The sequence below is a fragment of the Oncorhynchus clarkii genome, chromosome 1 (assembly GCF_045791955.1).
Source record: "Oncorhynchus clarkii lewisi isolate Uvic-CL-2024 chromosome 1, UVic_Ocla_1.0, whole genome shotgun sequence".
NCBI lineage: Eukaryota > Metazoa > Chordata > Actinopteri > Salmoniformes > Salmonidae > Oncorhynchus > Oncorhynchus clarkii.
Window position 1 is genome coordinate 24,714,983 of NC_092147.1, and position 27,029 is coordinate 24,742,011.

At 42.0% G+C, this 27,029-nt stretch overlaps 1 protein-coding gene across 1 annotated transcript in view; it reads right to left on the minus strand.

Annotated features, from left to right (window-relative positions):
- Positions 1 to 13,237: 13,237 nt before the first annotated feature.
- The window catches only part of LOC139415873 (cadherin-13-like), a 345,399-nt gene continuing 331,607 nt past the window's right edge, over positions 13,238 to 27,029 (minus strand). The window contains exons 9-10 of the mRNA XM_071164006.1: positions 26,389 to 26,607; positions 13,238 to 15,328 (exon numbers count right to left, since the gene is read on the minus strand). Coding sequence (XP_071020107.1) covers positions 15,321 to 15,328; positions 26,389 to 26,607 — 227 coding nt within the window. The 3' untranslated portion in view covers positions 13,238 to 15,320. The remainder of the gene's footprint in view (positions 15,329 to 26,388; positions 26,608 to 27,029) is intronic.

Here is a 27,029-nt window from a genome sequence, read left to right on the forward strand (position 1 = left end):
TCCCGCGCTCAGGTCTGTTCAACGCTGGTCCGACCAATCTGATTCCACGCTTCAAGATTGCTTCGATCACGTGGATCGGGATATTTATTTATTTATTTTTATTTCACCTTTATTTAACCAGGTAGGCAAGTTGAGAACAAGTTCTCATTTACAATTGCGACCTGGCCAAGATAAAGCAAAGCAGTTCGACACATACAATGACACAGAGTTACATATGGAGTAAAACAAACATACAGTCAATAATACAGTAGAAACAAGTCTATATACGATGTGAGCAAATGAGGTGAGATAAGGGAGGTCAAGGGAAAAAAAGGCCATGGTGGCAAAGTAAATACAATATAGCATGCAAAACACTGGAATGGTAGATTTGCAGTGGAAGTATGTGCAAAGTAGAAATAAAATAATGGGGTGCAAAGGAGCAAAATAAATAAATAAATAAAATAAAATAAATACAGTAGGGAAAGAGATAGTTGTTTGGGCTAAATTATAGGTGGGCTATGTACAGGTGCAGTAATCTGTGAGCTGCTCTGACAGCTGGTGCTTAAAGCTAGTGAGGGAGACAAGTGTTTCCAGTTTCAGAGATTTTTGTAGTTCGTTCCAGTCATTGGCAGCAGAGAACTGGAAGGAGAGGCGGCCAAAGAAAGAATTGGTTTTGGGGGTGACCAGAGAGATATACCTGCTGGAGCGTGTGCTACAGGTGGGAGATGCTATGGTGACCAGCGAGATGAGATAAGGGGGGACTTTACCTAGCAGGGTCTTGTAGATGACATGGAGCCAGTGGGTTTGGCGACGAGTATGAAGTGAGGGCCAGCCAACGAGAGCGTACAGGTCGCAATGGTGGGTAGTACATGGGGCTTTGGTGACAAAACGGATGGCACTGTGATAGACTGCATACAATTTTTTGAGTAGGGTATTGGAGGCTATTTTGTAAATGACATCGCCGAAGTCGAGGATTGGTAGGATGGTCAGTTTTACAAGGGTATGTTTGACAGCATGAGTGAAGAATGCTTTGTTGCGAAATAGGAAGCCAATTCTAGATTTAACTTTGGATTGGAAATGTTTTATGTGGGTCTGGAAGGAGAGTTTACATTCTAACCAGACACCTAGGTATTTGTAGTTGTCCACTTATTCTAAGTCAGAGCCGTCCAGAGTAGTGATGTTGGACAGGCGGGCAGGTGCCGGCAGCGATCGGTTGAAGAGCATGCACTTAGTTTTACTTGTATTTAAGAGCAATTGGAGGCCACGGAAGCAGAGTTGTATGACATTGAAGCTTGCCTGCAGGGTTAAAACCTGTTGAGGCTAGGGGGCAGCATTTTCACTTTTGGATTAAAGGCGTGCCCAGATTAAACGGCCTTCTACTCTTTCCCACATGGGAATATATGCATATTATTATTACTGGTGGATGGAAAACACTCTGAAGTTTCTAAAACTGTTTGAATTATGTCTGTGAGTATAACAGAACTCATATGGCAGACAAAAACCCGAGAAGAAATTCAAACAGGAAGTGAGAACTCAATTTAGAAAACAGTGCCATTGGATGTCCACCTTAGATATGGATGAGCATGCACTTCCTAGGGCTTCCACAAGATGTCACCGTCTTTAGATTCTGGTTGTATGATTCTACTATAAAGGTGGGGCTCATAATAGCTCTTTGAGTGGGTGGTCTGGCAGAAAGCCTCGGCCTCATTACGCGCGGTCACGAGAGAGTGTCCTCCCGTTCCTATGCTTTTCTTCAGACAATGAAATTCTCCGGTTGGAACCTTATTGCTGATTAATGTTTAAAACATCCTAAATATGGATTGCAAACATCATTAGACTTGTTTCTACGACCTGTAATTTAACTTTTTGAGTTTTTGTCTGGAGGAATTGCTCGTGCTTTTTGAGGATTGAATGCTGTGCTGAACAAGCTAACAACAAGTGGCTAAATTATGGGCTTTTTGGAACTTAATGGAACAAATCAGTCATTTATTTGTCGAACTGGGATTCCTGGAACTGCCTTCTGATGAAGATATTCAAAGGTAAGTTAATATTTATAGTGTTTTTTGTAGCTTCTGTTGACGCCAAAAAGGCGGCTATTTCTTTGTGTTCTGAGCGCCGTTCTCAGATTATTATTTTTCCGTAAAGTAAAAAAAAAAAATCTGACACAACGGACACAATGCATATAGGATATATTTATCTTTAATTCTGTGAATAACACTTGCATTTATCAATGTCTATTGTGAGTATTTCTGCAAAATCACCGGCTGTTTTGGAATCAAAACATTACTGCACATAACGCTCCAATGTAAACTGAGATTATATATATATATGCACATTATCGAAGAAAACACACAATACATGTATAACATGATGTCCTATGAGTGTCATCTGATGGAGATATTCCAAGGTTAGTGATTCATTTTATCTATATTTAGGATTTTGTGACTGTGAAAAATGGCTGTGTGTGTTTTTGAATTTGGTCGTCATCTAACATAAATATATGTTGTGTTTTCGCTTTAAAACATTTAAAAATCGGACACGATGGGTAGATTAACAAGATGTTTATCTTTCATTTGCTGATTGGACTTGTTAATAATGTGTGAAAGTTAAATATTTCTAAGGAATATTTTTTTCAGCTGAATGTGAGGGGGTGTTCCCTTTAGGGAAGTCTTTGTGCCCCCCTAGCCCCAACAGGTTTTAACACAGTGTCCAAAGAAGGGCCAGAAGTATACAGAATGGTGTCGTCTGCATAGAGGTGGATCAGAGACTCACCAGCAGCAAGAGCGACATCATTGATGTATACAGAGAAGAGAGTCGGTCCAAGAATTGAACCCTGTGGCACCCCCATAGAGACTGCCAGAGGTCCGGACAGCAGACCCTCCGATTTGACACATTGAACTCTATCAGAGAAGTAGTTGGTGAACCAGGCGAGGCAATCATTTGAGAAACCAAGGCTGTCGTGTCTGCCGATGAGGATGTGGTGATTGACAGAGTTGAAAGCCTTGGCCAGATCAATGAATACGGCTGCACAGTAATGTTTCTTATCGATGGTGGTTAAGATATCGTTTAGGACCTTGAGCGTGGCTGAGGTGCACCCATGACCAGCTCTGAAACCAGATTGCATAGCAGAGAAGGTATGGTGAGATTCGAAATGGTCGGTAATATGTTTGTTGACTTGGCTTTCGAAGACCTTAGAAAGGCAGGGTAGGATAGATATAGTCTGTAGCAGTTTGGGTCAAGAGTGTCTCCCCCTTTGAAGAGGGGGATGACCGCAGCTGCTTTCCAATCTTTGGGAATCTCAGACGACACGAAAGTGAGGTTGAACAGGTTAGTAATAGGGGTGGCAACAATTTCAACAGATAATTTTTTTGAAAGAAAGGGTCCAGATTGTCTGATTTGTAGGGGTCCAGATTTTGCAGCTCTTTCAGAACATCAGCTGACTGGATTTGGGAGAAGGAGAAATGGGGAAGGCTTGGGCGAGTTGCTGTGGGGGGTGCAGTGCTGTTGACCGGGGTAGGGGTAGCCAGGTGGAAAGCATGGCTAGCCGTAGAAAAATGCTTATTGAAATTCTCAATTATAGTGGATTTATCAGTGGTGACAGTGTTTCCTATCTTCAGTGCAGTGGGCAGCTGGGAGGAGGTGTTCTTATTCTCCATGGACTTTACATTGTCCAATAACTTTTTTGAGTTAGTGTTGCAGGAAGCAAATTTCTGTTCACATATCGTGTCCAGAGCACAGCTGGCTGCAGAGGGTGGTCTATGGCAGGCGGCAACGGTGAGAGACTTGTTCTTAGAGAGGTGGATTTTTAAAAGTAGAAGTTCAAATTGTTTGGGTACTTTTAGATTAACTGTCTTCAAAGTAATGACTCGGGACGCCGGGTTTGATATGAAAGCTTCCTTTAGTAATAATACTTGTTCACGTTACATTTAACAACTTTAGATTCAACAGAGCAATGCAGGTAAGATGCTAGCGGAAAATCAGCTTAATCACTTAATCACCTTGCACCTGCACATAACTGGCACGTTATCTCTCTCATTCCTGTCACAAGGCATTCTGGAACTTGCAGTCAAAAGCGTAATTCAATACTAACCAATACAATTACATATGTAAATAACTGTAAATAAATATCTTTAGATAATTCATTGAGAATTAACTTAACTTCTTGCGACGAGCAAAACCTTATCCGGGAGCGTAATCATAGCCTCAAACGCATTAGCATAACACAACGGACATAAATACTAGAAACTTTTCCTATTCATGAAAATCGCATATGAAATGAAATAAATATATTCAAACACAAGCTTAGCCTTTTGTTAACAACACTGTCATCTCAGATTTTCAAAATATGCGTTACAGCCAACGCTAGACAAGCATTTGTGTAAGTTTATCATGGCATAATGCTATGCTATGCTCTGCTGGCAGCAGGCAACATTTTCACAAAAATAAGAAAAGCAACCAAATTAAATAATTTACCTTTGAAGAACTTCGGATGCTTTCACTCAGGAGACAACCAGTAAGATAGCAAATGTTCCTTTTTTCAAAAAATATTATTTTTGTAGATGAAAAAGCTCCCGTTTCTTCACCATGCTTGGCTGAGAAATCGACCGAAAAATGCTACAACTATAATGCCAAACTTTTTTCAAAATTAGCTACATAATATCGACAGAAACACAGCAAACGTTGTTTAGGATCCAACCTCAAGGTGTTTTTAACAAATGTATTCGATAATATATCCGTCGAGGCAGTTGGTTTCTCATAAGAAGCGATTGGAAAAATGGCTACCTCAGTTTTCTGCGGGAGACACCATGTGACCACATGCCATATATGGTCCCTTACAGCCATTCTTCAAGGGAAATGCCTAAAAAGACGTCACAATGCTGTAGACACCTTGGGGAAAACGTGGAAAACGTAAGCTCATTCGTAGCTCATTCACAGCCATATAAGGAGTCATTGGCATGAGGCGGTTTCAAAAAATGCGGCACTTCCTGATTGTTTTTTTTATCTGGGTTTCGCCTGTAACATCAGTTCTGTGGCACTCACAGACAATATCTTTGCAGTTTTGGAAACGTCAGAGTGTCTTCTTTCCAAAGCTGTCAATTATATGCAAGTCGAGGATCTTTTCGTGACAAAAAATCTTGTTTAAAATGGGAACGTTTTAAATCCAAAAATTTAAATAGCGCCCCCTAAATCCAACTGGTTAAACATTAACTCTATAACACATTAAAGTTACAACAGGTACAGACCTGGATAGTAGGACAGAACTCTGCAGGCTATCTTTGCAGTAGATTGCAACACTTTGGCAGTTCTATCTAGTCTGAAAATGTTGTAGTTTGGGATGAAAATGTAAGAATTTTTGGTGGTCTTCCTAAGCCAGGATTCAGACACAGCTAGAACATCTGGGTTGGCAGAGTGTGCTAAAGCAGTGAATAAAACAAACTTAGGGAGGAGGCTTCTAATGTTAACATGCATGAAACCAAGGCTATTACGGTTACAGAAGTCATCAAAAGAGAGTGCCTGGGGAATAGGAGTGGAGCTAGGCACTGCAGGGCCTGGATTCACCTCTACATCACCAGAGGAAAAGAGGAGGAGTAGGATAAGGGTACGGCTAAAAGCAATGAGAATTGGTCGTCTAGAACGTCTGGAACAGAGAGTAAAAGGAGGTTTCTGGGGGCGATAAAATAGCTTCAAGGTATAATGTATAGACAAAGGTATGGTAGGATGTGAATACAGTGGAGGTAAACCTAGGTATTGAGTGATGATGAGAGAGATATTGTCTCTAGAAACATCATTGAAACCAGTAGATGTCATTGCATGTGTGGGTGGTGGAACTAATAGGTTGGATAAGGTATAGTGAGCAGGACTAGAGGCTCTACAGTGAAATAAGCCAATAAACACTAACCAGAACAGCAATGGACAAGGCATATTGACATTAAGGAGAGGCATGCTTAGTCGAGTGATCAAAAGGGTCCAGTGAGTAGTGAGGTTGGTTGGGGTCACGGCGATTCAGACAGCTAGCCGGGCCATCGGTAGCAAGCTAGCATAGGATGGAAGTCTGTTTTTAGCCACCTCGTGCATTTCCGTCGGTAGGATTAGTGAGGTTCCGTGTGGTAGAGGGGATCAATCCAATTCGCAAAAAAAATTATATATATAGATATAGTTATAGAGGCCCAATAAAAAGGAAAAAAATTGTCCGATAGGTCTATTCAGATAGCAGCCGATAAGACAGCTAACGATTAGAGGACCGCAGATGGGTGTTCAGGTAACGTCGCGATGGAGGAGCCAGCTGGATAACTCCCTCGGGCAGATAACGTCGGTAGTCCAGTTGTGAAGGCCCGGTGGGGCTCCGCGTTGGCAGTAAAAACGGGTCTGGATAGGTGATTGTAGCCCAGTAGTGACTGATGGAACTCTGCAGCTGGCTAGCTCCCGAATAATTGATGTTTGCTCCGCAATCGACGTAAGCCGAGAGTCACACGGATAGCAGCTAGCTAGCTGCGAGATCCAGGTATAAATGTCCAGAGCTTGCGGTTGAAATCCGGGGACATAGAGAGAAAAATAGGTGTGTTCCGGTCCGAGCCGCGCCGTACAAAACTGGCGATAGATTTTCGAGCTAAAGGATAGATGATGACCACAAACTGTGGTTAGCTGAATACTAACGATTAGCCAGTAAAGAAGCTAACTAGCTTCTGGCTAGCTTCTGATTAGCTTCTGGTTAGCTTCAGGCTAGCTTCTGGCTAGCTTCTGGATTAGCTTCTGGCTAGCTTCTGTCTAGCTTCTGGCTAGCTTCTGACTAGCTTCTGATTAGCTTCTAGTTAGCTTCTATGGAGGATTACAGATTTGAGGTAAATGATACTTCCTTTTTTAAAATATAAATTGGTGAGGCGGGTTGCAGGAGAGTGTTTTGAAGATGAGTAATGGAAAATAAAAAAAATATATAAAAGGTATGTGAAGAAAGTTGGAAATATATATATACAGGACATGACAAGACGAGGACAAAAGACGCCTGACTGCTATGCCATCTTGGTGACAATGTTATATATATATACAGTGCCTTGCTAAAGTATTCGGCCCCCTTGAACTTTGCGACCTTTTGCCACATTTCAGTTTTCAAACATAAAGATATAAAACTGTATTTTTTTGTGAAGAATCAACAACAAGTGGGACACAATCATGAAGTGGAATGACATTTATTGGATATTTCAAACTTTTTTAACAAATCAAAAACTGAAAAATTGGGCGTGCAAAATTATTCAGCCCCTTTACTTTCAGTGCAGCAAACTCTCTCCAGAAGTTCAGTGAGGATCTCTGAATGATCCAATGTTCACCTAAATGACTAATGATGATAAATACAATCCACCTGTGTGTAATCAAGTCTCCGTATAAATGCACCTGCACTGTGATAGTCTCAGAGGTCCGTTAAAAGCGCAGAGAGCATCATGAAGAACAAGGAACACACCAGGCAGGTCAGAGTTACTGCTGTGAAGAAGTTTAAAGCCGGATTTGGATACAAAAAGATTTCCCAAGCTTTAAACATCCCAAGGAGCACTGTGCAAGCGATAATATTGAAATGGAAGGAGTATCAGACCACTGCAAATCTACCAAGACCTGGCCGTCCCTCTAAACTTTCAGCTCATACAAGGAGAAGACTGATCAGAGATGCAGCCAAGAGGCCCATGATCACTCTGGATGAACTGCAGAGATCTACAGCTGAGGTGGGAGACTCTGTCCATAGGACAACAATCAGTCGTATATTGCACAAATCTGGCCTTTATGGAAGAGTGGCAAGAAGAAAGCCATTTCTTAAAGATATCCATAAAAAGTGTTGTTTAAAGTTTGCCACAAGACACCTGGGAGACACACCAAACATGTGGAAGAAGGTGCTCTGGTCAGATGAAACCAAAATTGAACTTTTTGGCAACAATGCAAAACGTTATGTTTGGCGTAAAAGCAACACAGCTGAACACACCATCCCCACTGTCAAACACGGTGGTGGCAGCATCATGGTTTGGGCCTTCAGCAGGGACAGGGAAGATGGTTAAAATTGATGGGAAGATGGATGGAGCCAAATACAGGACCATTCTGGAAGAAAACCTGATGGAGTCTGCAAAAGACCTGAGACTGGGACGGAGATTTGTCTTCCAACAAGACAATGATCCAAAACATAAAGCAAAATCTACAATGGAATGGTTCAAAAATAAACATATCCAGGTGTTAGAATGGCCAAGTCAAAGTCCAGACCTGAATCCAATCGAGAATCTGTGGAAAGAACTGAAAACTGCTGTTCACAAATGCTCTCCATCCAACCTCACTGAGCTCGAGCTGTTTTGCAAGGAGGAATGGGAAAAAATGTCAGTCTCTCGATGTGCAAAACTGATAGAGACATACCCCAAGCGACTTACAGCTGTAATTGCAGCAAAAGGTGGCGCTACAAAGTATTAACTTAAGGGGGCTGAATAATTTTGCACGCCCAATTTTTCAGTTTTTGATTTGTTAAAATAGTTTGAAATATCCAATAAATGTCGTTCCACTTCATGATTGTGTCCCACTTGTTGTTGATTCTTCACAAAAAAAATACAGTTTTATATCTTTATGTTTGAAGCCTGAAATGTGGCAAAAGGTCGCAAAGTTCAAGGGGGCCGAATACTTTCGCAAGGCACTGTATATGTTCCGCATTGCGTCAAACAACAATATTGACAAATACGTCGATTCGGTGAGCAAGTTTATTAGCAAGTGCATCAGCTACGTCGTACCCACAGCGACTATTAAAACATTCCCAAACCAGAAACCGTGGATTGATGGCAGCATTCGCACGAAACTGAAACTGCTTTTAACCAGGGCAAGGTGACATGAAACATGACCGAATACATCAGTGTAGCTATTCCCTCCGCAAGGCAATCAAACAAGCTAAGCATCAGTATAAAGACAAAGTAGAGTCGCAATTCAACAGCTCAGACACAAGAGGTATGTGGCAGGGTCTACAGTCCATCACGGATTACAAAAAGAAAACCAGCCCCGTTGCGGACCAGGATGTCTTGCTCCCAGACAGACTAAACAACTTCTTTGCTCGCTTTGAGGACAATACAGTGCCACTGACACGGCCCACTACCAAAACCTGTGGACTCTCCTTCACAGCCGCCGACGTGAGTAAAACATTTAAACGTGTTAACCCTCGCAAGGTTGCAGGCCCAGACGGCATCCCCAGCCGCATCCTCAGAGCATGTGCAGACCAGCTGGCTGGTGTGTTTACGGACATATTCAATCAATCCTTATCCCAGTCTGCTGTTCTCACATGCTTCAAGAGGGCCACCATTGTTCCTGTTCCCAAGAAAGCTAAGGTAACTGAGCTAAATGACTACCGCCCCATAGCACTCATAGCACTCAAGTGCTTTGAGAGACTAGTCAAGGACCATATCACCTCCACCCTACCTGACACCCTAGACCCACTCCAATTTGCCTGCCGCCCCAATAGGTCCACAGACGACGCAATCACAACCACACTGCATTCTGCCCTAACCCATCTGGACAAGAGGAAAACCTATGTGAGAATGCTGTTCATCGATTACAGCTCAGCATTTAACACCATATTACCCTCCAAACTCATCATCATGCTCAAGACCCTGGGTCTCGACCCTGCCCTGTGCAACTGGGTCCTGGACTTCCTGATGGGCCGACCCAGGTGGTCAGGGTAGGAAACAACATCTCCACCCCGCTGATCCTCAACACTGGGGCCCCACAAGGGTGCGTTCTGAGCCCTCTCCTGTACTCCCTGTTCACCCAGGACTGCGTGGCCATGCACGCCTCCAACTCAATCATCAAGTTTGCAGACGGCACTACAGTGGTAGGCTTGATTACCGACAACGACGAGACGGCCTACAGGGAGGAGGTGAGGGCCCTCGGAGTGTGGTGTCAGGAAAATAACCTCACACTCAACGTCAACAAAACAAAGGAGATGATCGTGGACTTCAGGAAACAGCAGAGGGAGCACCCCCCTATCCACATCGACGGGACAGTAGTGGAGAGGGTAGTAAGTATTAGTACCTCGGCGTACAGTCCACGGACAAACTGAATTGGTCCACCCACACAGACAGTGTGGTGAAGAAGGCGCAGCAGCTCCTCTTCAACCTCAGAAGACCAAATCATGCATCGCGCCAATACAGCTCAATCAAATCAAGCTAAGTTAGCTAGTTAGCTACATGGCTAACCACAACCCGATGATGATAGCTGTTATGGCTAATGTTAGCACATTGATGTCACTATGTGTGGAGGTGGCTAGCTAGCTAGTTAGCCAAGTAAGTTATCTGGGCTAGCTAATATTAGGGTAATGTCAGCAAGTGAACTAGCTAGCTAGCTAACGTTAGCTTGCTTGGTCATGACATACAGTATTCAGAGAGACCTAGGATTTTTTGCTTTGTACTGTACTGTAATGTACTGTCTGTATAAATTAGCATAACATTCATCTAAAAGCCAGAGACTCAGTAAGAGTCATCAACATTAGACAACTTTTTAGGTCTGAGAATTTCTGACAAACTCACTTCAGTCTCAGTATCTGAGAATAACAAGAGTAGAAAGTCTGTGATGAACTAAGGGCACTATTCAATCAGATCCGAGGTGGAAGGCAGAACTGCGTTAGAGCTGGGAAATCCACAAGTGTCCACAACCTTCTCCTGGCATTTTACGTAAAGCGGGCATTGTCATTGGCTGCAAAGAGCCGCAATAAGAGAAACCCATGCAGCGTTGTTTACAAGTTCAATCACTGGAATGTGAGATGTAATCTACAACTTGATTAGGCTATAGAAATCCTCATTATTTAATGTAATAATTTTCAATCTGAGCTGAATTATTTCTATATTGCCTACACTTTTCCGTTCTGAATTTCTAACAGGAGTGGGATGAGTGACATCGGTACAATGATAACAAGCAGCTGATCCCCTATTTGACACATCCAATACAGTTACACCTCCAACACAGCCAAAACATCAGCTATGCAGGTTTTAGCTATCGCCGGTTAAAGATTGATCTGATTGAATATAGATAGGCCTTACTGTTAGTTAGGATAGTAGAATACACAATATGCCATTTCTAAATTTGGTAGTGCAACAGCAGTTTTCCTTTTGTTATGTCAGTCAGTAGCTAGGTCTCCATCCAATTGGCGACAGATTTTCATGCAAATATTCTAAAATCTGCAAAAGGAAAATATGCACATTTTCCCACCAGTGGTGTGACCAAACAGACTTGTTGTGATTAAAATCAGTGTGTGTTGACATAGTGAACACAAAATGTACTTTTTCACTTAATTCTTGTGACTCCCAAACCCGTAATCATCGCCTGAAACTAATTAGCATAACGCAACGGACATAAATATCCCTAGAAAATATTCCTATTCATGAAAATCATGAATGAAATATATTGAGACACAGCTTAGCCTTTTGTTAATCACCCTGTCATCTCAGATTTTCTAAATATGCTTTACAGCCAAAGCTAGACAAGCATTTGTGTAAGTTTATCGATAGCCTAGCATAGCATTTTGTCCAGCTAGCAGCAGGTAACTTGGTCACGGAAATCAGAAAAGCAATCAAATTAAATCGTTTACCTTTGATGAGCTTCAGATGTTTTCACTCACGAGACTCCCAGGTAGATAGCCAAAGTTCATTTTTTCCCAAAATATTATTTTTGTAGGCGAAATAGCTCCGTTTGTTCTTCACGTTTGGCTGGGAAATCGCCAGAAAACGGCAAAAAATATTCCAAATTAGCTCCATAATATCGACAGAAACATGGCAAACGTTGTTTATAATCAATCCTCAAGGTGTTTTTCTAATATCTATTCGATAATATATCCGCCGGGACAATTAGTTTTTCAGTAGGACCGATTGGAGTAATGGCTACCTCTGTATTTTACGAGAGAATCTCTCTCGGAGCCACCATGTGACCACTTACGCAATGTAGCCGCCTACGGCTATTCTTCAACATAAATGCGGAAAACTACGTCACAATGCTGTAGACACCTTGGGGAATACGTAGAAAGTGCAAGCTGGTTGATAGGGCATTCACAGCTCAATAGGGACTCATTTGAACGCAGCGCTTTCAAAATATGAGGCACTTCTGGATTGGATTTTTCTCAGGCTTTCGCCTGCAACATCAGTTCTGTTATACTCACAGACAATATCTTTACAGTTTTGGAAACATTAGAGTGTTTTCTATCCAAAGCTGTCAATTATATGCATATTCTAGCATCTTGTCCTGACAAAATATTCCGTTTAAAACGGGAACGTTTTTTTTCCAAAAATGAAACTGCCCCTAGAGTCGCAACAGGTTTTAAGTTTTCATGTACCGAATAAAAATCTAAAGTGTAATGTGTATCCATTGTATTTTCAACTTTTCTACTGATAGTTTTGTCACAAAAACTAAATAGTAAATGTGCCTACTCTGGTCTTGGCACATGTGCTCGAGCCAACAGCTCGCAGATACTGTAAGGTAGGCTGTGTAGGTAGGCTAGTCTACATGATGGGACTATTATGGATAAGAGCAGAATATTTTGATTTGATCGATCATCATGTCACCAGAATCAGACCCTCAAAATGTATTGCATCAAGATCACCATGCACTTTTATTACCCTGTGAAGTTCATCTTAAGTTATTTAATCTGTAGCCTAATAAATTACTGACCAGGCACGCAAGGCACATGCCCAGGGTCTCTGACCTCATGTGGGCCGCCATTGATTCTCACACAGATAGCATATGTACATGGCATAAGTCATGGCAAAATGTTAAGAATTGCAGGAAATTATCTTGAAAACTTCGCCCATTGATTCTGTTAGTCACTCTCACACAGATATCATATGAACATCTTCACAATTGCAGGAAATTAGCTTTAAAACAGCTAAATGTTCTCTCCATCACATGGCAAAATATGTAGAATTGCAGGAAACTAGCTTTAAAATGGCAAGGTTCTCTCTCCTCCCCATGGCAAAATGAGTAGAATTGCATGAAATGCATTTAAAAAATGCAAAATGTTTACTCTGCCCATGGAAAAATGTGTAGAATTGCAGAGAATTTGCTTAAAAGCTACATGTTTTTCTATGGGGCGACCTCCAACGGGCCCAGAAACTATATCTAAAAAAAATGTGGTTTCTGGGCCCGTTAGTGAGTGACCTTGAGTCTCCATTTTGCTGGCAAAACCAGTTGGCAAACACACTTACTAGCCCTGTAAGTCAATCAATGGGGCTCACACAAACAATAACATGTATAGTGATGGGAATTACAGTAACAGCTTTATTAAATTAGTGCAAAAGACAGACATAACTCATTCAAAATATCATATTTTTCTTTGCTTTATCATGAATCATGGGGTCTTCCACACAAACCATACACACTTTTTTTTTACGAGCGCAAAAAACAAACCACCAATTCAATAGCTTTCCTTGACCTCTTTGTGTGACTCGGGTGGGGGGGGGGGGGGGGGGGTTCTAGTGGTAGTGAAACAAGATCATGTAACACAAGGCAGACAGATTACCAATCTTCAAAGCAAATGAAAACTCCAGATCGGGGGTTGGAACCGGTTCAGGTTTCAAGGAACAGAATCAGAACAGGGAACGAAAGTGATATATACTGTTCCGGAACAGAGCCGTAATTTGAAAAGCATGGGAACCAGTTAAACGTTCCTTTACATTCCGGGCATTTTTTCCGTATAAATGCAACAAAGCGCCTATGCAAAGCCCTCACTGTCACTCAGAAATGTATTCCAGCGTCTCCCTGCCAGCTGAACATATTTGCCAGCTGAAAATCTTTGCCAGTGTGTGCGCAGGCTACCTGCCCCTCCCACTACTGTAGCCTACTGACATTATAAGCATGATTCAGAAATTAGAGAGGGATTTTAAATTAGAAAAGAAGCGATTCACTTTATCAATGCTAGTTAAGGATGCAATATTTATCACGTTTCACATTGGATTTATTAACTACAAAAGGTATGGTTTTTAATTCTGGTAGCTAGCTCTGGTCCAACGTTAAGCCCACTCTCTAAAGTTCCTCCATTGAAGCCGATCCCTAGCAGGTATAATTCTGTGGGCCTAATCCAGATAATGCGTGTCATATCAAGATGCTCAACGCTTCAAGCCACATTGTTACCGTCGGAGAGTGCCGACCACTCAGCAAGACCGTGAGGTTCAACGTCCTCAAGGTCACAAAGGCCGCAGGAGCCAAGAAGCAGCCACAAAATTTCTGTCGCTTCTCACGCATAGCAAGCTGCTCTATACGCCCTGATTGGTGAAGTAATTTAACGTTGAGCTGAATGCAAAAAAAATTATCAGAAAAGGAACAATATAAATTGTTACTTTTTTGGGGTTTGAACTGGTACAGAACTTTATTTTGCTGGTTGGAACAGTGGAATTGGACAACAACAAAAAATGGTTCTGTTCCGAATGAAACGATTGAACAATCATTTATTTTGGTTCCAACCCCAAAAATTGATTTACGTAAAAAATAGGAAAAACATCGATAGCATTAGAAATAGTGCCTAAAGTCCACAAAAAGGTTTCAGTTTTTTTTTCTGTAAGGGTAATTGAAGAGCCTTCAGTCCAAGTACATAGGTTAATTAATATATTTGTACAATGGTAAAAAATAAAATATATATAGTGTACTTTTTTAAAAGTTTAACACCATTACTATAAAGATATTGTTTTCCACTCCATGACAACTAATGCAATAGAAACAAAATAAATCAAAAAAGACTCCAGAAACTTCTGACTTGAGAAGGCTTATGGCTACCATCTTGCCCACAGAGACCACAACCACTGCAGACAAAAACTGGCTTTTGTCTCTCATTACAATAGGAAACAAGATAAAATAAAGTAATACATCAAAAAGTAAATGCTTTTCCCCATCCAGTATCCAGTAGCTCAGACTATGCAGTGTTTCCTTTCCCAGCAAAAGAGTCCATTTAGGCGGTGGTGTCCATGACAACACAGCGATGGAGGGAGAAGACAGGCGGGCAAGGAGTGGGAGAGGGACGGGCAAGGGAGAAGACCAGGGGCAACGACAACTGTTCAGGTGAGGGGGAACAGAGCTAGGGGCGGTAATGGACATAGAGACGGGTGAGGTAGAGATGAAGGGGGGGGGGGGGTAACTAAAACCTGGTGGGGAGCCTGGGGCCACGGATGGGTGAGATATCATTGGGACACCCAAGAAGCTCAGTACCACAGAGGTTCATTCTGAACTGTATTTTTTAAATTGTTTGCTAGTTGTTGTCGTTATGGTGAGAGGTCTTCTCTTTCCTTAGGCTTGGTCACGTAGGGGAGATATGTTGTTTCTCTTCAGTGTTGCATGTAGACTACAGTAGATTTCAGCAAAATTTACAGGCCTGAAAGGAGAGAATAGAAAAAGGAGAAGAGACAGGAAGAGAAAGATAAACAGATAGTTAAGGGTATCTTCAACATAGATCAGTTGCAATCAATTACACAAGACAGGTGATAGGCATCAATACATTAAAGATTCAGGATGGAGAGGACATAGAAGAATGAACAACTCATTCTTGGTTCTAGATTTAGACAGAATTTAGAAACGCAATGATCTGTCTTTTTAGCTAGACATGGAAACATCCCTGGGCTTGACAATGACATGTCCTCCTCTGTCATGTCCCAGTTGAATGGGACAATATATATGTCTTTTCTATAGTTGTAATGTATCACACACTTCCAAAAACCAGCCGAAAAAAACATGTATCGCAGCCTGTTACCTTTATATCTACACAGGGTCATATATGAAGAGTTACATACAAGTAGAGTAGTAAAGGTATCATACATATCTTACAATGATATAAATCAGATTACAGCATGATAACTTTTAATACACAGGCTGTTACAGATAGTGCTACCAGTATATACTGTACCTTTCCTCACACACAGACACACCGCAATATGAAATGTGAGATGTTATCAATCCATCTGCCTATCTCTCTCTGCCATCCCTCTCCTCTGGACTAGTCTCCTTCCCTCTATGCTGTCACCGCAGGCTGTACTCAGAACTCTCTCCATATCTGTTTCTCTCTCTCTCTCTCTCTGTTTCTCCATTATGACATATACTGTAGCCACTGTATGAGTGTGGTTGTTTTTCAGCCCTGTCTGGAAGAGAAAGAACAGACCCTTCAGGACCATAGGACTGATCCTGCCTGAGCTCACGACTCCAAGTGTATGTGTCGTTCCTGTTGAAAGTGGAGACACGCTCTCGCTCTGCCGCAGAGCAGCTGGGTTGCTCAAGGTCTATATGCTACACAGATCTGCTATGTGAATGGGGAGACATTAAAAAGGCAATATCTTTAGCCCATAGAAGAGGCATTTTATATCTGATACACAGAAAGATATAACATTTCCTGACTTTTACTGAAGACCTGTGAGTCCTGAGCTGTCAGTCCAAGAACAAATGCAGCGTAAGTTTTTATGTTTATGTAGGTTTTCCTTTCGAGATCTACTAGTAAAATTCATGCAGTGTAGAAGAAGTTCATAAGAAGTATCAAGTATATATATATTTACATGATCACACTACTGTTACTTTCCTTGTTAAATTGAGCATATGGCACATTTAGTCCGCTTGATATGTATTCTGACTGCAGCTACAGCTGTCTACAGCATCCTTTTCTTTGTTTAAGATTTTCAGGGTTGATTTAAGACTTTTCTGTTTTATTTCATGTGATATCTGTCTCTCTGTTTCTGTCTGTCTTTCCTCCTCTGTCTCACGTAAGATTAGAGTAGTTTTGAGAAATGTGAAATGTAATTTTGCGAGACATTTTGAAATGAATTGACCCGTAGACTTAACATTTTTAGGAGCGATCAAAGTGTGCCTGATTCAATGGGGGGGAATATCTAATGCAAGGTACTATTGATTTTTTTTATTCTCAGTTGTTGTTTTCCACTGGCCCTCCTTTCTATTGTGTAGGTGTAAGGGATTCTGAAAAGGAAATCTAAATTGAACAACACTCTGGAGCTGCGTGAGATAAGTTTTGAAAATGTAATGAGACTTTGGGAACTTTTATTCATGCATGCAGGCCTTGAAACATACCAATTGTTCCCCCTCTGGCTAAAAACTCATGACCTGAAACATGAAAATACACGGGTAGATCAATTCACCTCAGCTCTCACACGGAGGCAATGAAGTCCAGCAAAGAGTGGATAAAAGAGACCCTTCCTTCCCTCACTCCCACCCACCTGAGTGAGAATGGGGAAGGAAATGTGAAATGTGTACCTGGAGAGGCTGAGACGAGGAGGGAATGACGGAGAAAGAAAGAGAGAGAGACGGGAGGAGATGGAGAGAGTGGGAGAAAGGGACAGAGGAGGAGGCAGAGAGGGATAAAGGGAGACAGAGGGCTGTTTGATCTAATCACCATCACCTTAATTGGGTGAAAGTGCTTCTGGCAGCAGTCAGCTGGAGTTGAGGCAAATGTGATAGCTCACAGGAGGGCTGCCCTCGTAATCTCCAGTCCAGCAGAATTACCATCCTCCCTGCCTGCCTGTGGATTTACCCTGCTCCCCTCCATCTTCATCTCATTCTCAATGTCAATATATCAAGAGACAAGTCTCACAGCATATGGTTAGCCATATCCAATATCTGCTACATTTCTGAAGAGAAGGAGGAATGCAAAGTTTGCCTTTTGAACATGTAATCATATAGCAGCAACCCTCACTGTCACTCTTTGCTTCCCATTATGGCATCAACGAGAGTAGTTCTGACAAAACTAGAACCAACTCAAATAAAACATTTGATAGCATGAAAAGAAAATCAGTGCTCTTCAAATGATTCTTTGCCAAACATGAAATAGTTCTCAAAGGGCCATCATCCAGTAATACAGGCATGACTAGACCAGACACAGTATAAACATGACATTGGAGAACAATTTCAGGGTAAGAGGGTAAGAGGGTGAGAGTTTATCAGCCAGGTAATGTCATGCCTATTAAATTAGAACAAAGGGATTAAAAGAGGAATAAGAATGTTACCAAGGAGGAGGAGGATCCTATTTCTCCTTCTCCTAAATAATCTGCTCCTGTAACTGAGTGGATTAGAGCCGAGAGAGTGGCTGTTTGGGCAGGAAAGTGGATTTAAACATCACTGTGAAGGAATTGTTGTTGGCAGACTAAGGCAGGGAGTCTGCCTGGGTATATTCCCTTATTTGTGGATGAATTGCATTTTCTCTCTGAGATTCGTCAGCCAGTCTTTTATCAGATCTCTAGCTGCTTATAAAATCCCACAGAGCTCATCTCGGCCTCAGACAAACACTAACAACAATACACCCACACAGGGAATACATGTCAAATATCCCCTAAAGAGCCTCATCAACCTTTAACTGATAGCTAATAACAGGGGCATCATTGTGAATGTGTCCCAATGCAGTCAACATTATACTGCTAAAGCACAACATTCAGCATCTCTGTTAGATTGGAAAACAGGCCATGTTGGACTGTGGTGCTGGGCTGGTGATGTTGCATAGACTGCATAGAGGAGATTGCAGGAGGTTGACTGAGCCTTGAGACAGCCCAATGGGAGTGGGAGAGGAAATGTCAACTTGTTTAATACTGCAGCCGCTCGTTCACCCATGCCTTTCACGTTATCACCTCCGCTCACATGTGTTTTCCTCATAAGCATAATACCTAAAAACCTATTCATCTTAAAAAGCCAGTGGTGCCCACAGCGCTCATGCGAAAAATGACTATATATTTACATGCTCCTGTCCATCCAACAGCCCCAACATCACATGATGCTAGACTTCCATTTTAGACCTGACAGAACCTGCTGGAGAGAGATAATACATACACACTGTCTTTCTGTCAGGCCATTCACTGACAGAGAGATAGGGGGCACTGTGGTCATCTCTGCCACACTCGCAAATTGGGTTTCCAATCTTATTTAGAGCATTTCTCAACAAAATAGTTATACTACATTTATTACAATGCTACTAACAATGGCCCTTATTTTGTTATTAAATTGCAAACAGTAAGCACCATCCAGAGAATTTGATCCACAACACAAGAACATACAAAACATACACCAGCTACATCTATGTGTTCTTTGACATATGAAATCCACTATAAGCCCAGTTAGACTCTGTTGTCTGAGTTAAAGCAGCATAAATACAAGTGGTATTTGGTGTCTAATGAGTTACGGGTCTGTGGTAAAGTCCTGCTACACGTCGATCACACTGTAGAGGCTCACACATCAACAGGGACGGACTAAGCTCCTGGATTCAGGGATTTAGCAGCAGTAAATGCTACAGTAGAATATCTGTGTTCTCTCAACACCGGCTCTGTCCCAGAGGCTTACATACATCATTTAAGAGTGTGTAAAAGTAACACCACCAGAGTTCTTTATCCTTGAAAAGGATCAGGAGGGTACATGTGGACATGGATTTTTTTCTGTGGGGCTGGGCAGAGAGACAGTCACTTTGGAGCCTGCTGCCCAGTGAGGAAGATTGATGGAGCAGCATCTCTCCTTAGGTTGAGTGCAGTCCTCTCTGGTTGACTTACAGCAACCTCCACCACCCACTCAGTGTTTAAGAGATTTCCTTCTTGAATTACACATAGCCTGCTATAGAAGGCCTGCAGAGAGTCACAATGTTAATGTATATGCAGAAAGTACATGTGCACATGTTCTGAAAGTGTGTCTTTACAATGTGTCTGTCTATGTGAAGGTACATGTACGTACATAAGGATGGGAGAGAGTGGGTGTTTGACAGAAGTCCCATACCGTATGAAATTGTGTGTGTACGTGCGTGTGTATGACTTGTGTCTAATCTCCTCACACCTTTCTCCTCTCTATCTGTCCCTGAGTGGTTGAGCCTGGGTCAGGCTGATGTGCCCTGACAAAAGTAATCTCTCTGTGTGTGTGTATCGCTGTACTGACTCTGATACAGAGGGGACCTCTGTGGCCCAGCTCTCTTCTCTCACCAGCTCCCACTGGGCACACAGACAAAGATTGCCTCCCTCTATATATCACTACCTGTCTCTCCATGCTGCACGGCTCAGCTGAATAATATGCTGCAGTGCCTGCTGCTGAGGCCTTACTGTCTGCAGCTCTACATAACACACCCCATTCAGCTATGGTGTTGACCAATGAAAGGACATGCTTGGAGTCCTAGCTGAGGTACATGGTTGGTTAATAAATGCCAGAGTCTATCAGTATAGTATGGTGTGTCATAATGAATGCCAGAGTATCAGTACAGTATGGTGTGTCTTAATGAATGCCAGATCAAAGGAGGAGCATTTCACAATCCACACTGCCACCCAATTAACATTCACTGTGCACATACACAGACTGATTTCCACAGGGACCACTGATAACAAAGCACTGCTCATCTAGCATATAGAACACACACAGAGACAGAGAGAGAGAGACAGAGATACAGAGACAGAGACAGAGACAGAGAGAGAGGCTGCTTGGTATGATCAGAACTGTGGGTGTCTTAGGCTCAACACTCTAGAGAGACAGAATGAAAAGTAGACAGACAGAGAGAGGACAGATGGATAGATACATACCCAAAGGGAGTGTGAGTGAGATATGGAGAGAAAATGAAGAGATGAAGAAAAGAGATAGTGATTGTAAACCAGGGATGGCTGGAGGTTGAGAGATAGATAGAGACAGAGAGTAATGAGTGATAAAGAAGAAGAAAAACAGAGAGAGAAGGGGAAGTGAGAGCGAGAGGGAGAGAGATGAGGGACAGAGAGAGAAAGAGAGATGTGAGGTAGAGAGAGGGAATCAGTGGCTGCTTGGTATGATCAGAAATGTGGGTGTCTTAGGCTCAACACTCTCAATGGCTCCACTGTGTGTTGAATTACAGATTACCCCGTCGCCTCCCTCCTCTGGCTCCTCTCCTGCCGAACACTGCACAGAACTCAGCCATAACACCAGCACAGCCCCAATCCCCCTCTGAACACAGGATAGGCATCTATATAGACTGGCTGTTAGAACTCCTTCATTATGCCTCCCATTCCCAATCGAGGGGTAAATTATACATTTAATCACTAATGGTGTAAATGAGATATACAGCTTGAGCTCCCAACAGGAGTCCCTGGGAAGCTCCTGGCTGTAACAGGGGATGCCAGACTAACGGTGGGGGAGACAGAAACATCATAAAAAAAGGGAGAGATGCTGGGAACACGCCTAAAAGTAGCTGCGAAGATGTTTGAGATTTAATGAATGCGTATACTACCCAGGGCATGTCGATAAGAGAGGAATGTGGAGTCTGGATATAACTGCTCTTGTTTACTTCTATGGTTTAATAGTTTAAGAACATTGTGGACTCTATTTTAACAAACCTAATTCAATGGTAAAACCTGATGCAACGGTCAATCTAAGCGCTGGTGGGGTAGTGCTCGAGGGTGTGTCAGAAATATTTTAGCTATTTTCACATGCACAGTTATTGGCGCAGATGCTGGTATTTGCTTGAAAGGGCTGGGTTTTGATGAATAAACAAGTTGTGGGTGTGTCGAGGCTTGGCCCATGACCGGCCAATCAGAACGTGCTCCATGGCTAAATATGTGGTTGCTTCAAGTTCTGTATTTATTGTCTTTAATGTATTGCCTTGGAATAAACTCCAATTCCAATGTTTTATTTCATTTATTTGAGTAGGGACAGATGCAATAACGTTAACACATTGCAATATACAACATTAAGATGCATTTGCATCATAACGTTAGCTTGCGCTAATTTACGGTGCCCGTCCCTTGATAGACAGTAATATAACAATAAAATTCAGAAAAGAAACACAAACAAAGAAAGAAAATACTAAATAAATAAAGACATATTCATAGAAGTACATACTGTATACATACATTTATATACAGTACATACACGCACACATGCATATACATAAACAGCAACAAACAAAAACAGCAAAAAATACATACTAAACATACAGTTTCACAAACACAGACCCAAACCAAGCCAATCCACGTCTTAAAAACCCAAGCCGATGGAGAATAGTCTTTGCCCTCTAGTCCAGAACCTGTCATTATTTGTTTCCAGAAACTGTTTTAGGAGGTCTATACATGAATTTTACTTTATGTTTAAACTCACTGAGAGTTTGCCAATTCTTAATGTAATCTGGAAGCAAGTTCCAGAGTCTAACTCTTTTCACACAGATTGTTGACTGAGCAATAGCAAACCCTGCACATTAGAATTCTACAGTTAGCGCTAGTGCCCCCGAGTGCATGTACCTGTAGATTGCAATATTGTCACTAAGTTACAGAGTGGTTGTGGCATGAGTCCACACAAGTATTTAAAAATCTAAATTACATCGATAAATGTACTGTCAAAACTAAACAAATGATGTGCACATTGCAGTGATGGTGCCTTATCGGATTTTTGTCTAGAATTTTCAAGGCTCTATTGTATGTAGAGTGATTCTGTGTCCATGTTGTCATGAGGTAGGATAAATGTGAAATGATTATTGTGTGTAAAAACAAAAGTGCAGTATCACAGGGTTTCTTATTAACTTAAAACAGATGAGACTTGCTTTCACTGTTCTGCAGATTTTTTTTGTATGTTTATCAAACTTAAGTTTAGAGTATAAAATGATTCCAGGATATTTAACATCAGAAACCTGCTTGATTTGCTCTCCTTTGATCATAATGTTGAGTGATTCTACCATTGGCTGTTAATCAGTTATAGTTTGTTAAACAGCTTACAGAAACAAAATAACTAAATGTAGACCTATCCCATCTTTGCTAAATACAGTGCCTTTGGAAACTATTCAGACCCCTTGACTTTTTCCACATTTTGTTATCTTACAGCCTTATTCTAAAATGGATGAAATAAACAAAAATCCTCAGCAATCTACACACAATACCTCATAATGACAAAGCAAAAACAGGTTCTTATAAATGTTTGCAAATTTATTAAACATTAAAACAGAAATACCTTATTTACATAAGTATTCAGACCCTTTGCTATGAGACTCGAAATTGAGCACAGGTGCATCCTGTTTCCATTGATCATTCTTTCTACAACTTGATTGGAGCCCACCTGTGTTAAATTCAATTGATTGGACATGATCTGGAAAGGCACACACCTGTCTATATAAGGTCCCATAGTTGACAGTGCATGTCAGAGCAAAAACCATAAGTTCGAAGGAATTGTCTGTTGCACTCAGAGACAGGATTCTGTCAAGGCACAGATCCCCAAGAACACAGTGGCCTCCATCATTCTTAAATGGAAGACGTTTGGAACCACAAAGACACTTCCTAGAGCTGGCCGCCCAGTCAAACGGGGGAGAAGGGCCTTGGTCAGGGAGACCAAGAACCCGATGGTCACTCTAACAGAACTCTAGAGTTCCTCTGTGGAGATGGGCAAACCTTCCAAAAGGACAACAATCTCTGCAGCACTCCACCAATCAAGCCTTTCTGGTAGAGTGGCCAGACGGAACCCTCTTCTCAGTTAAAGGCAAATGACAGCCCCCTTGGAGTTTGCCAAAGGCACCTAAAGACTCTCAGACAATGAGAAACAAGATTCTCTGGTCTGATACAACCAAGATTGGAGGAAACCTGGCACCATCCCTACGGTGAACCATGGTGGTGGCAGAATCATGCTGTGGGGATGTTTTTCAGAGGCAGGGACTGGGAGACTAGTCAGCACAGCACAGCACAGCAAAGCACAGAGAGATCCTTGATGAAAACCTGTTCCAGAGCGCTCAGGACCTCAGACTTGGGCAAAGGTTCACCTTCCAACAGGACAACAACCCTAAGCACACATTCATGACAACACAGGAGTTGCTTTGGAAGAAGTCTCTGAATGTCCTTGAGTGGCCCAGCCAGAGCCCGGACTTGAACCCAATCGAACATCTCTGGAGAGATCTGAAAATAGTTGTGCAGCAAGGCTCCCAATCCAACCTGACAGAGCTTGAGACAATCTGCAGAGAAGAATGGGGAAACTCCCCAAATACAGGCGTGCCAAGCTTGTAGCATCATACCCAAGAAGACTCGAGGTTGTAATCGCTGCCAAAGGTGCTTCAACAAAGTACTTAGTTAAGGGTCTGAATACTTATGTAAATGTCATATTTCAGTTTTTTATGTTTTCTATGGGGTATTGTGTGTAGAATGACGAGGGGAAAAAAATATTCCATCCATTTTAGAATAAGGCTGTAACGTAACAATGTGGAACAAGTCAAGGGGTATGATTACTTTCCGAATGAACTGTATGGTAGAGACATGGGGTTTGGACTATATTTTTTCTTACAGAATTTTCTATTGATTGGACATAGTTGTTTAAACCTTGAATTAATTCATAATTTTATGGGTGAACACCCTACAAACTAGCATCACTACATCTCTATCATCATGACAGTATACGGGTGTTTGTTAAGCCTCCATTCAGGTGTGCTGCAGACCTACTAAACAGTACGAGGTGGACGTCATCTGAATTCATTTCATTTTTAGGGACTATAACACTTTACTGGAGGTTTCACCTATTGAGTGAAGTTTCAGTTCAACCTATAGAGCTCGTTACCCCTTAGAACTGCTGTATACTCAAAGAGTAGGGACAGCAGGACTATAGTTACTGTATACTCACAGAGTAGGTAGAGAAGGACTAGAGTTACTGTATACTCACAGAGTAGGGACAGCAGGACTAGAGTTACTGTATACTCACAGAGTAGGTAGAGAAGGACTAGAGTTACTGTATACTCACAGAGTAGGGACAGCAGGACTAGAGTTACTGTATACTCACAGAGTAGGTAGAGAAGGACTAGAGTTACTGTATACTCACAGAGTAGGGAGAGCAGGACTAGAGTTACTGTATACTCACAGAGTAGGTAGAGAAGGACTAGAGTTACTGTATACTCACAGAGTAGGGAGAGCAGGACTAGAGTTACTATATATTCACAGAGTAGGGAGAGCAGGACTAGAGTTACTGTATACTCACAGAGTAGGTAGAGAAGGACTAGAGTTACTGTATACTCACAGAGTAGGGACAGCAGGACTAGAGTTACTGTATACTCACAGAGTAGGTAGAGAAGGACTAGAGTTACTGTATACTCACAGAGTAGGGACAGCAGGACTAGAGTTACTGTATACTCACAGAGTAGGTAGAGAAGGACTAGAGTTACTGTATACTCACAGAGTATGGACAGCAGGACTAGAGTTACTGTATACTCACAGAGTAGGTAGAGAAGGACTAGAGTTACTGTATACTCACAGAGTAGGGAGAGCAGGACTAGAGTTACTGTATACTCACAGAGTAGGTAGAGAAGGAATAGAGTTACTGTATACTCACAGAGTAGGGACAGCAGGACTAGAGTTACTGTATACTCACAGAGTAGGTAGAGAAGGACTAGAGTTACTGTATACTCACAGAGTAGGTAGAGAAGGACTAGAGTTACTGTATACTCACAGAGTAGGGACAGCAGGACTATAGTTACTGTATACTCACAGAGTAGGTAGAGAAGGACAAGAGTTACTGTATACTCACAGAGTAGGGACAGCAGGACTAGAGTTACTGTATACTCACAGAGTAGGGAGGGCAGGACTAGAGTTACTATATATTCACAGAGTAGGGAGAGCAGGCCAAGAGTTACTATATACTCACAGAGTAGGGAGAGCAGGACTAGAGTTACTATATATTCACAGAGTAGGGAGAGCAGGACTAGAGTTACTATATATTCACAGAGTAGGGAGAGCAGGACTAGAGTTACTGTATACTCACAGAGTAGGTAGAGAAGGACTAGAGTTACTGTATACTCACAGAGTAGGGACAGCAGGACTAGAGTTACTGTATACTCACAGAGTAGGTAGAGAAGGACTAGAGTTACTGTATACTCACAGAGTAGGTAGAGAAGGACTAGAGTTACTGTATACTCACAGAGTAGGGACAGCAGGACTATAGTTACTGTATACTCACAGAGTAGGTAGAGAAGGACAAGAGTTACTGTATACTCACAGAGTAGGGACAGCAGGACTAGAGTTACTGTATACTCACAGAGTAGGGAGAGCAGGACTAGAGTTACTATATATTCACAGAGTAGGGAGAGCAGGACTAGAGTTACTATATACTCACAGAGTAGGGAAAGCAGGCCAAGAGTTACTATATACTCACAGAGTAGGGAGAGCAGGACTAGAGTTACTATATATTCACAGAGTAGGGAGAGCAGGACTAGAGTTACTATATACTCACAGAGTAGGGACAGCAGGACTAGAGTTACTATATACTCACAGAGAAGGTAGAGCAGGACTAGAGTTACTATATACTCACAGAGTAGGGAAAGCAGGCCTAGAGTTACTATATACTCACAGAGAAGGTAGAGCAGGGCTAGAGTTACTATATACTCACAGAGTAGGGAGAGCAGGCCTAGAGTTACTATATACTCACAGAGTAGGGAGAGCAGGCCTAGAGTTACTATATACTCACAGAGAAGGTAGAGCAGGACTAGAGTTACTGTATACTCACAGAGTAGGGAGAGCAGGACTAGTCCCATCAGCAACATCAGGTTGGAGCGTACAGAGCCAGCACCACTGCAGTCCATTCTGTTTTTCTTACAGGTGCACACCTGGACCTTGATCTCGGTGCTGTTGGAGAGCGGAGGCAGGCCCGAGTCTGTCACCACCAGAGGAAGCTGGTAGTTGGCCCTCTTCATATTCTGTAGCAGCATGATCTGAGCATGTGTGTCTGAAGCATATACCAGCCAATGAGATTAACTGACAAGATAATTATGTTTTGATACTTTCATGCTGGATTACATGCCATACTCTACAAACATGGAAATTATACAGGCAACAGATAAATTAATATAAATGCATAAGCACGCACACACTCGGGGGGTCAAATTCCAATGTAATCATACAAAATGTAAAATATCTATTTCATTCTCAGTAAACTGAAAAGTTTAAGCTATTTATTTCAGACATTTATCCAACTGTACATTTTTAATTAAAATCACTTCCTGAATTGACTGTATTCAATTCGAACTGACCCCCCCCCCCCCAACACACACACACACACACACACACACACACACACACACACACACACACACACACACACACACACACACACACACACACACACACAAATGGTTGTGCATTAATGGA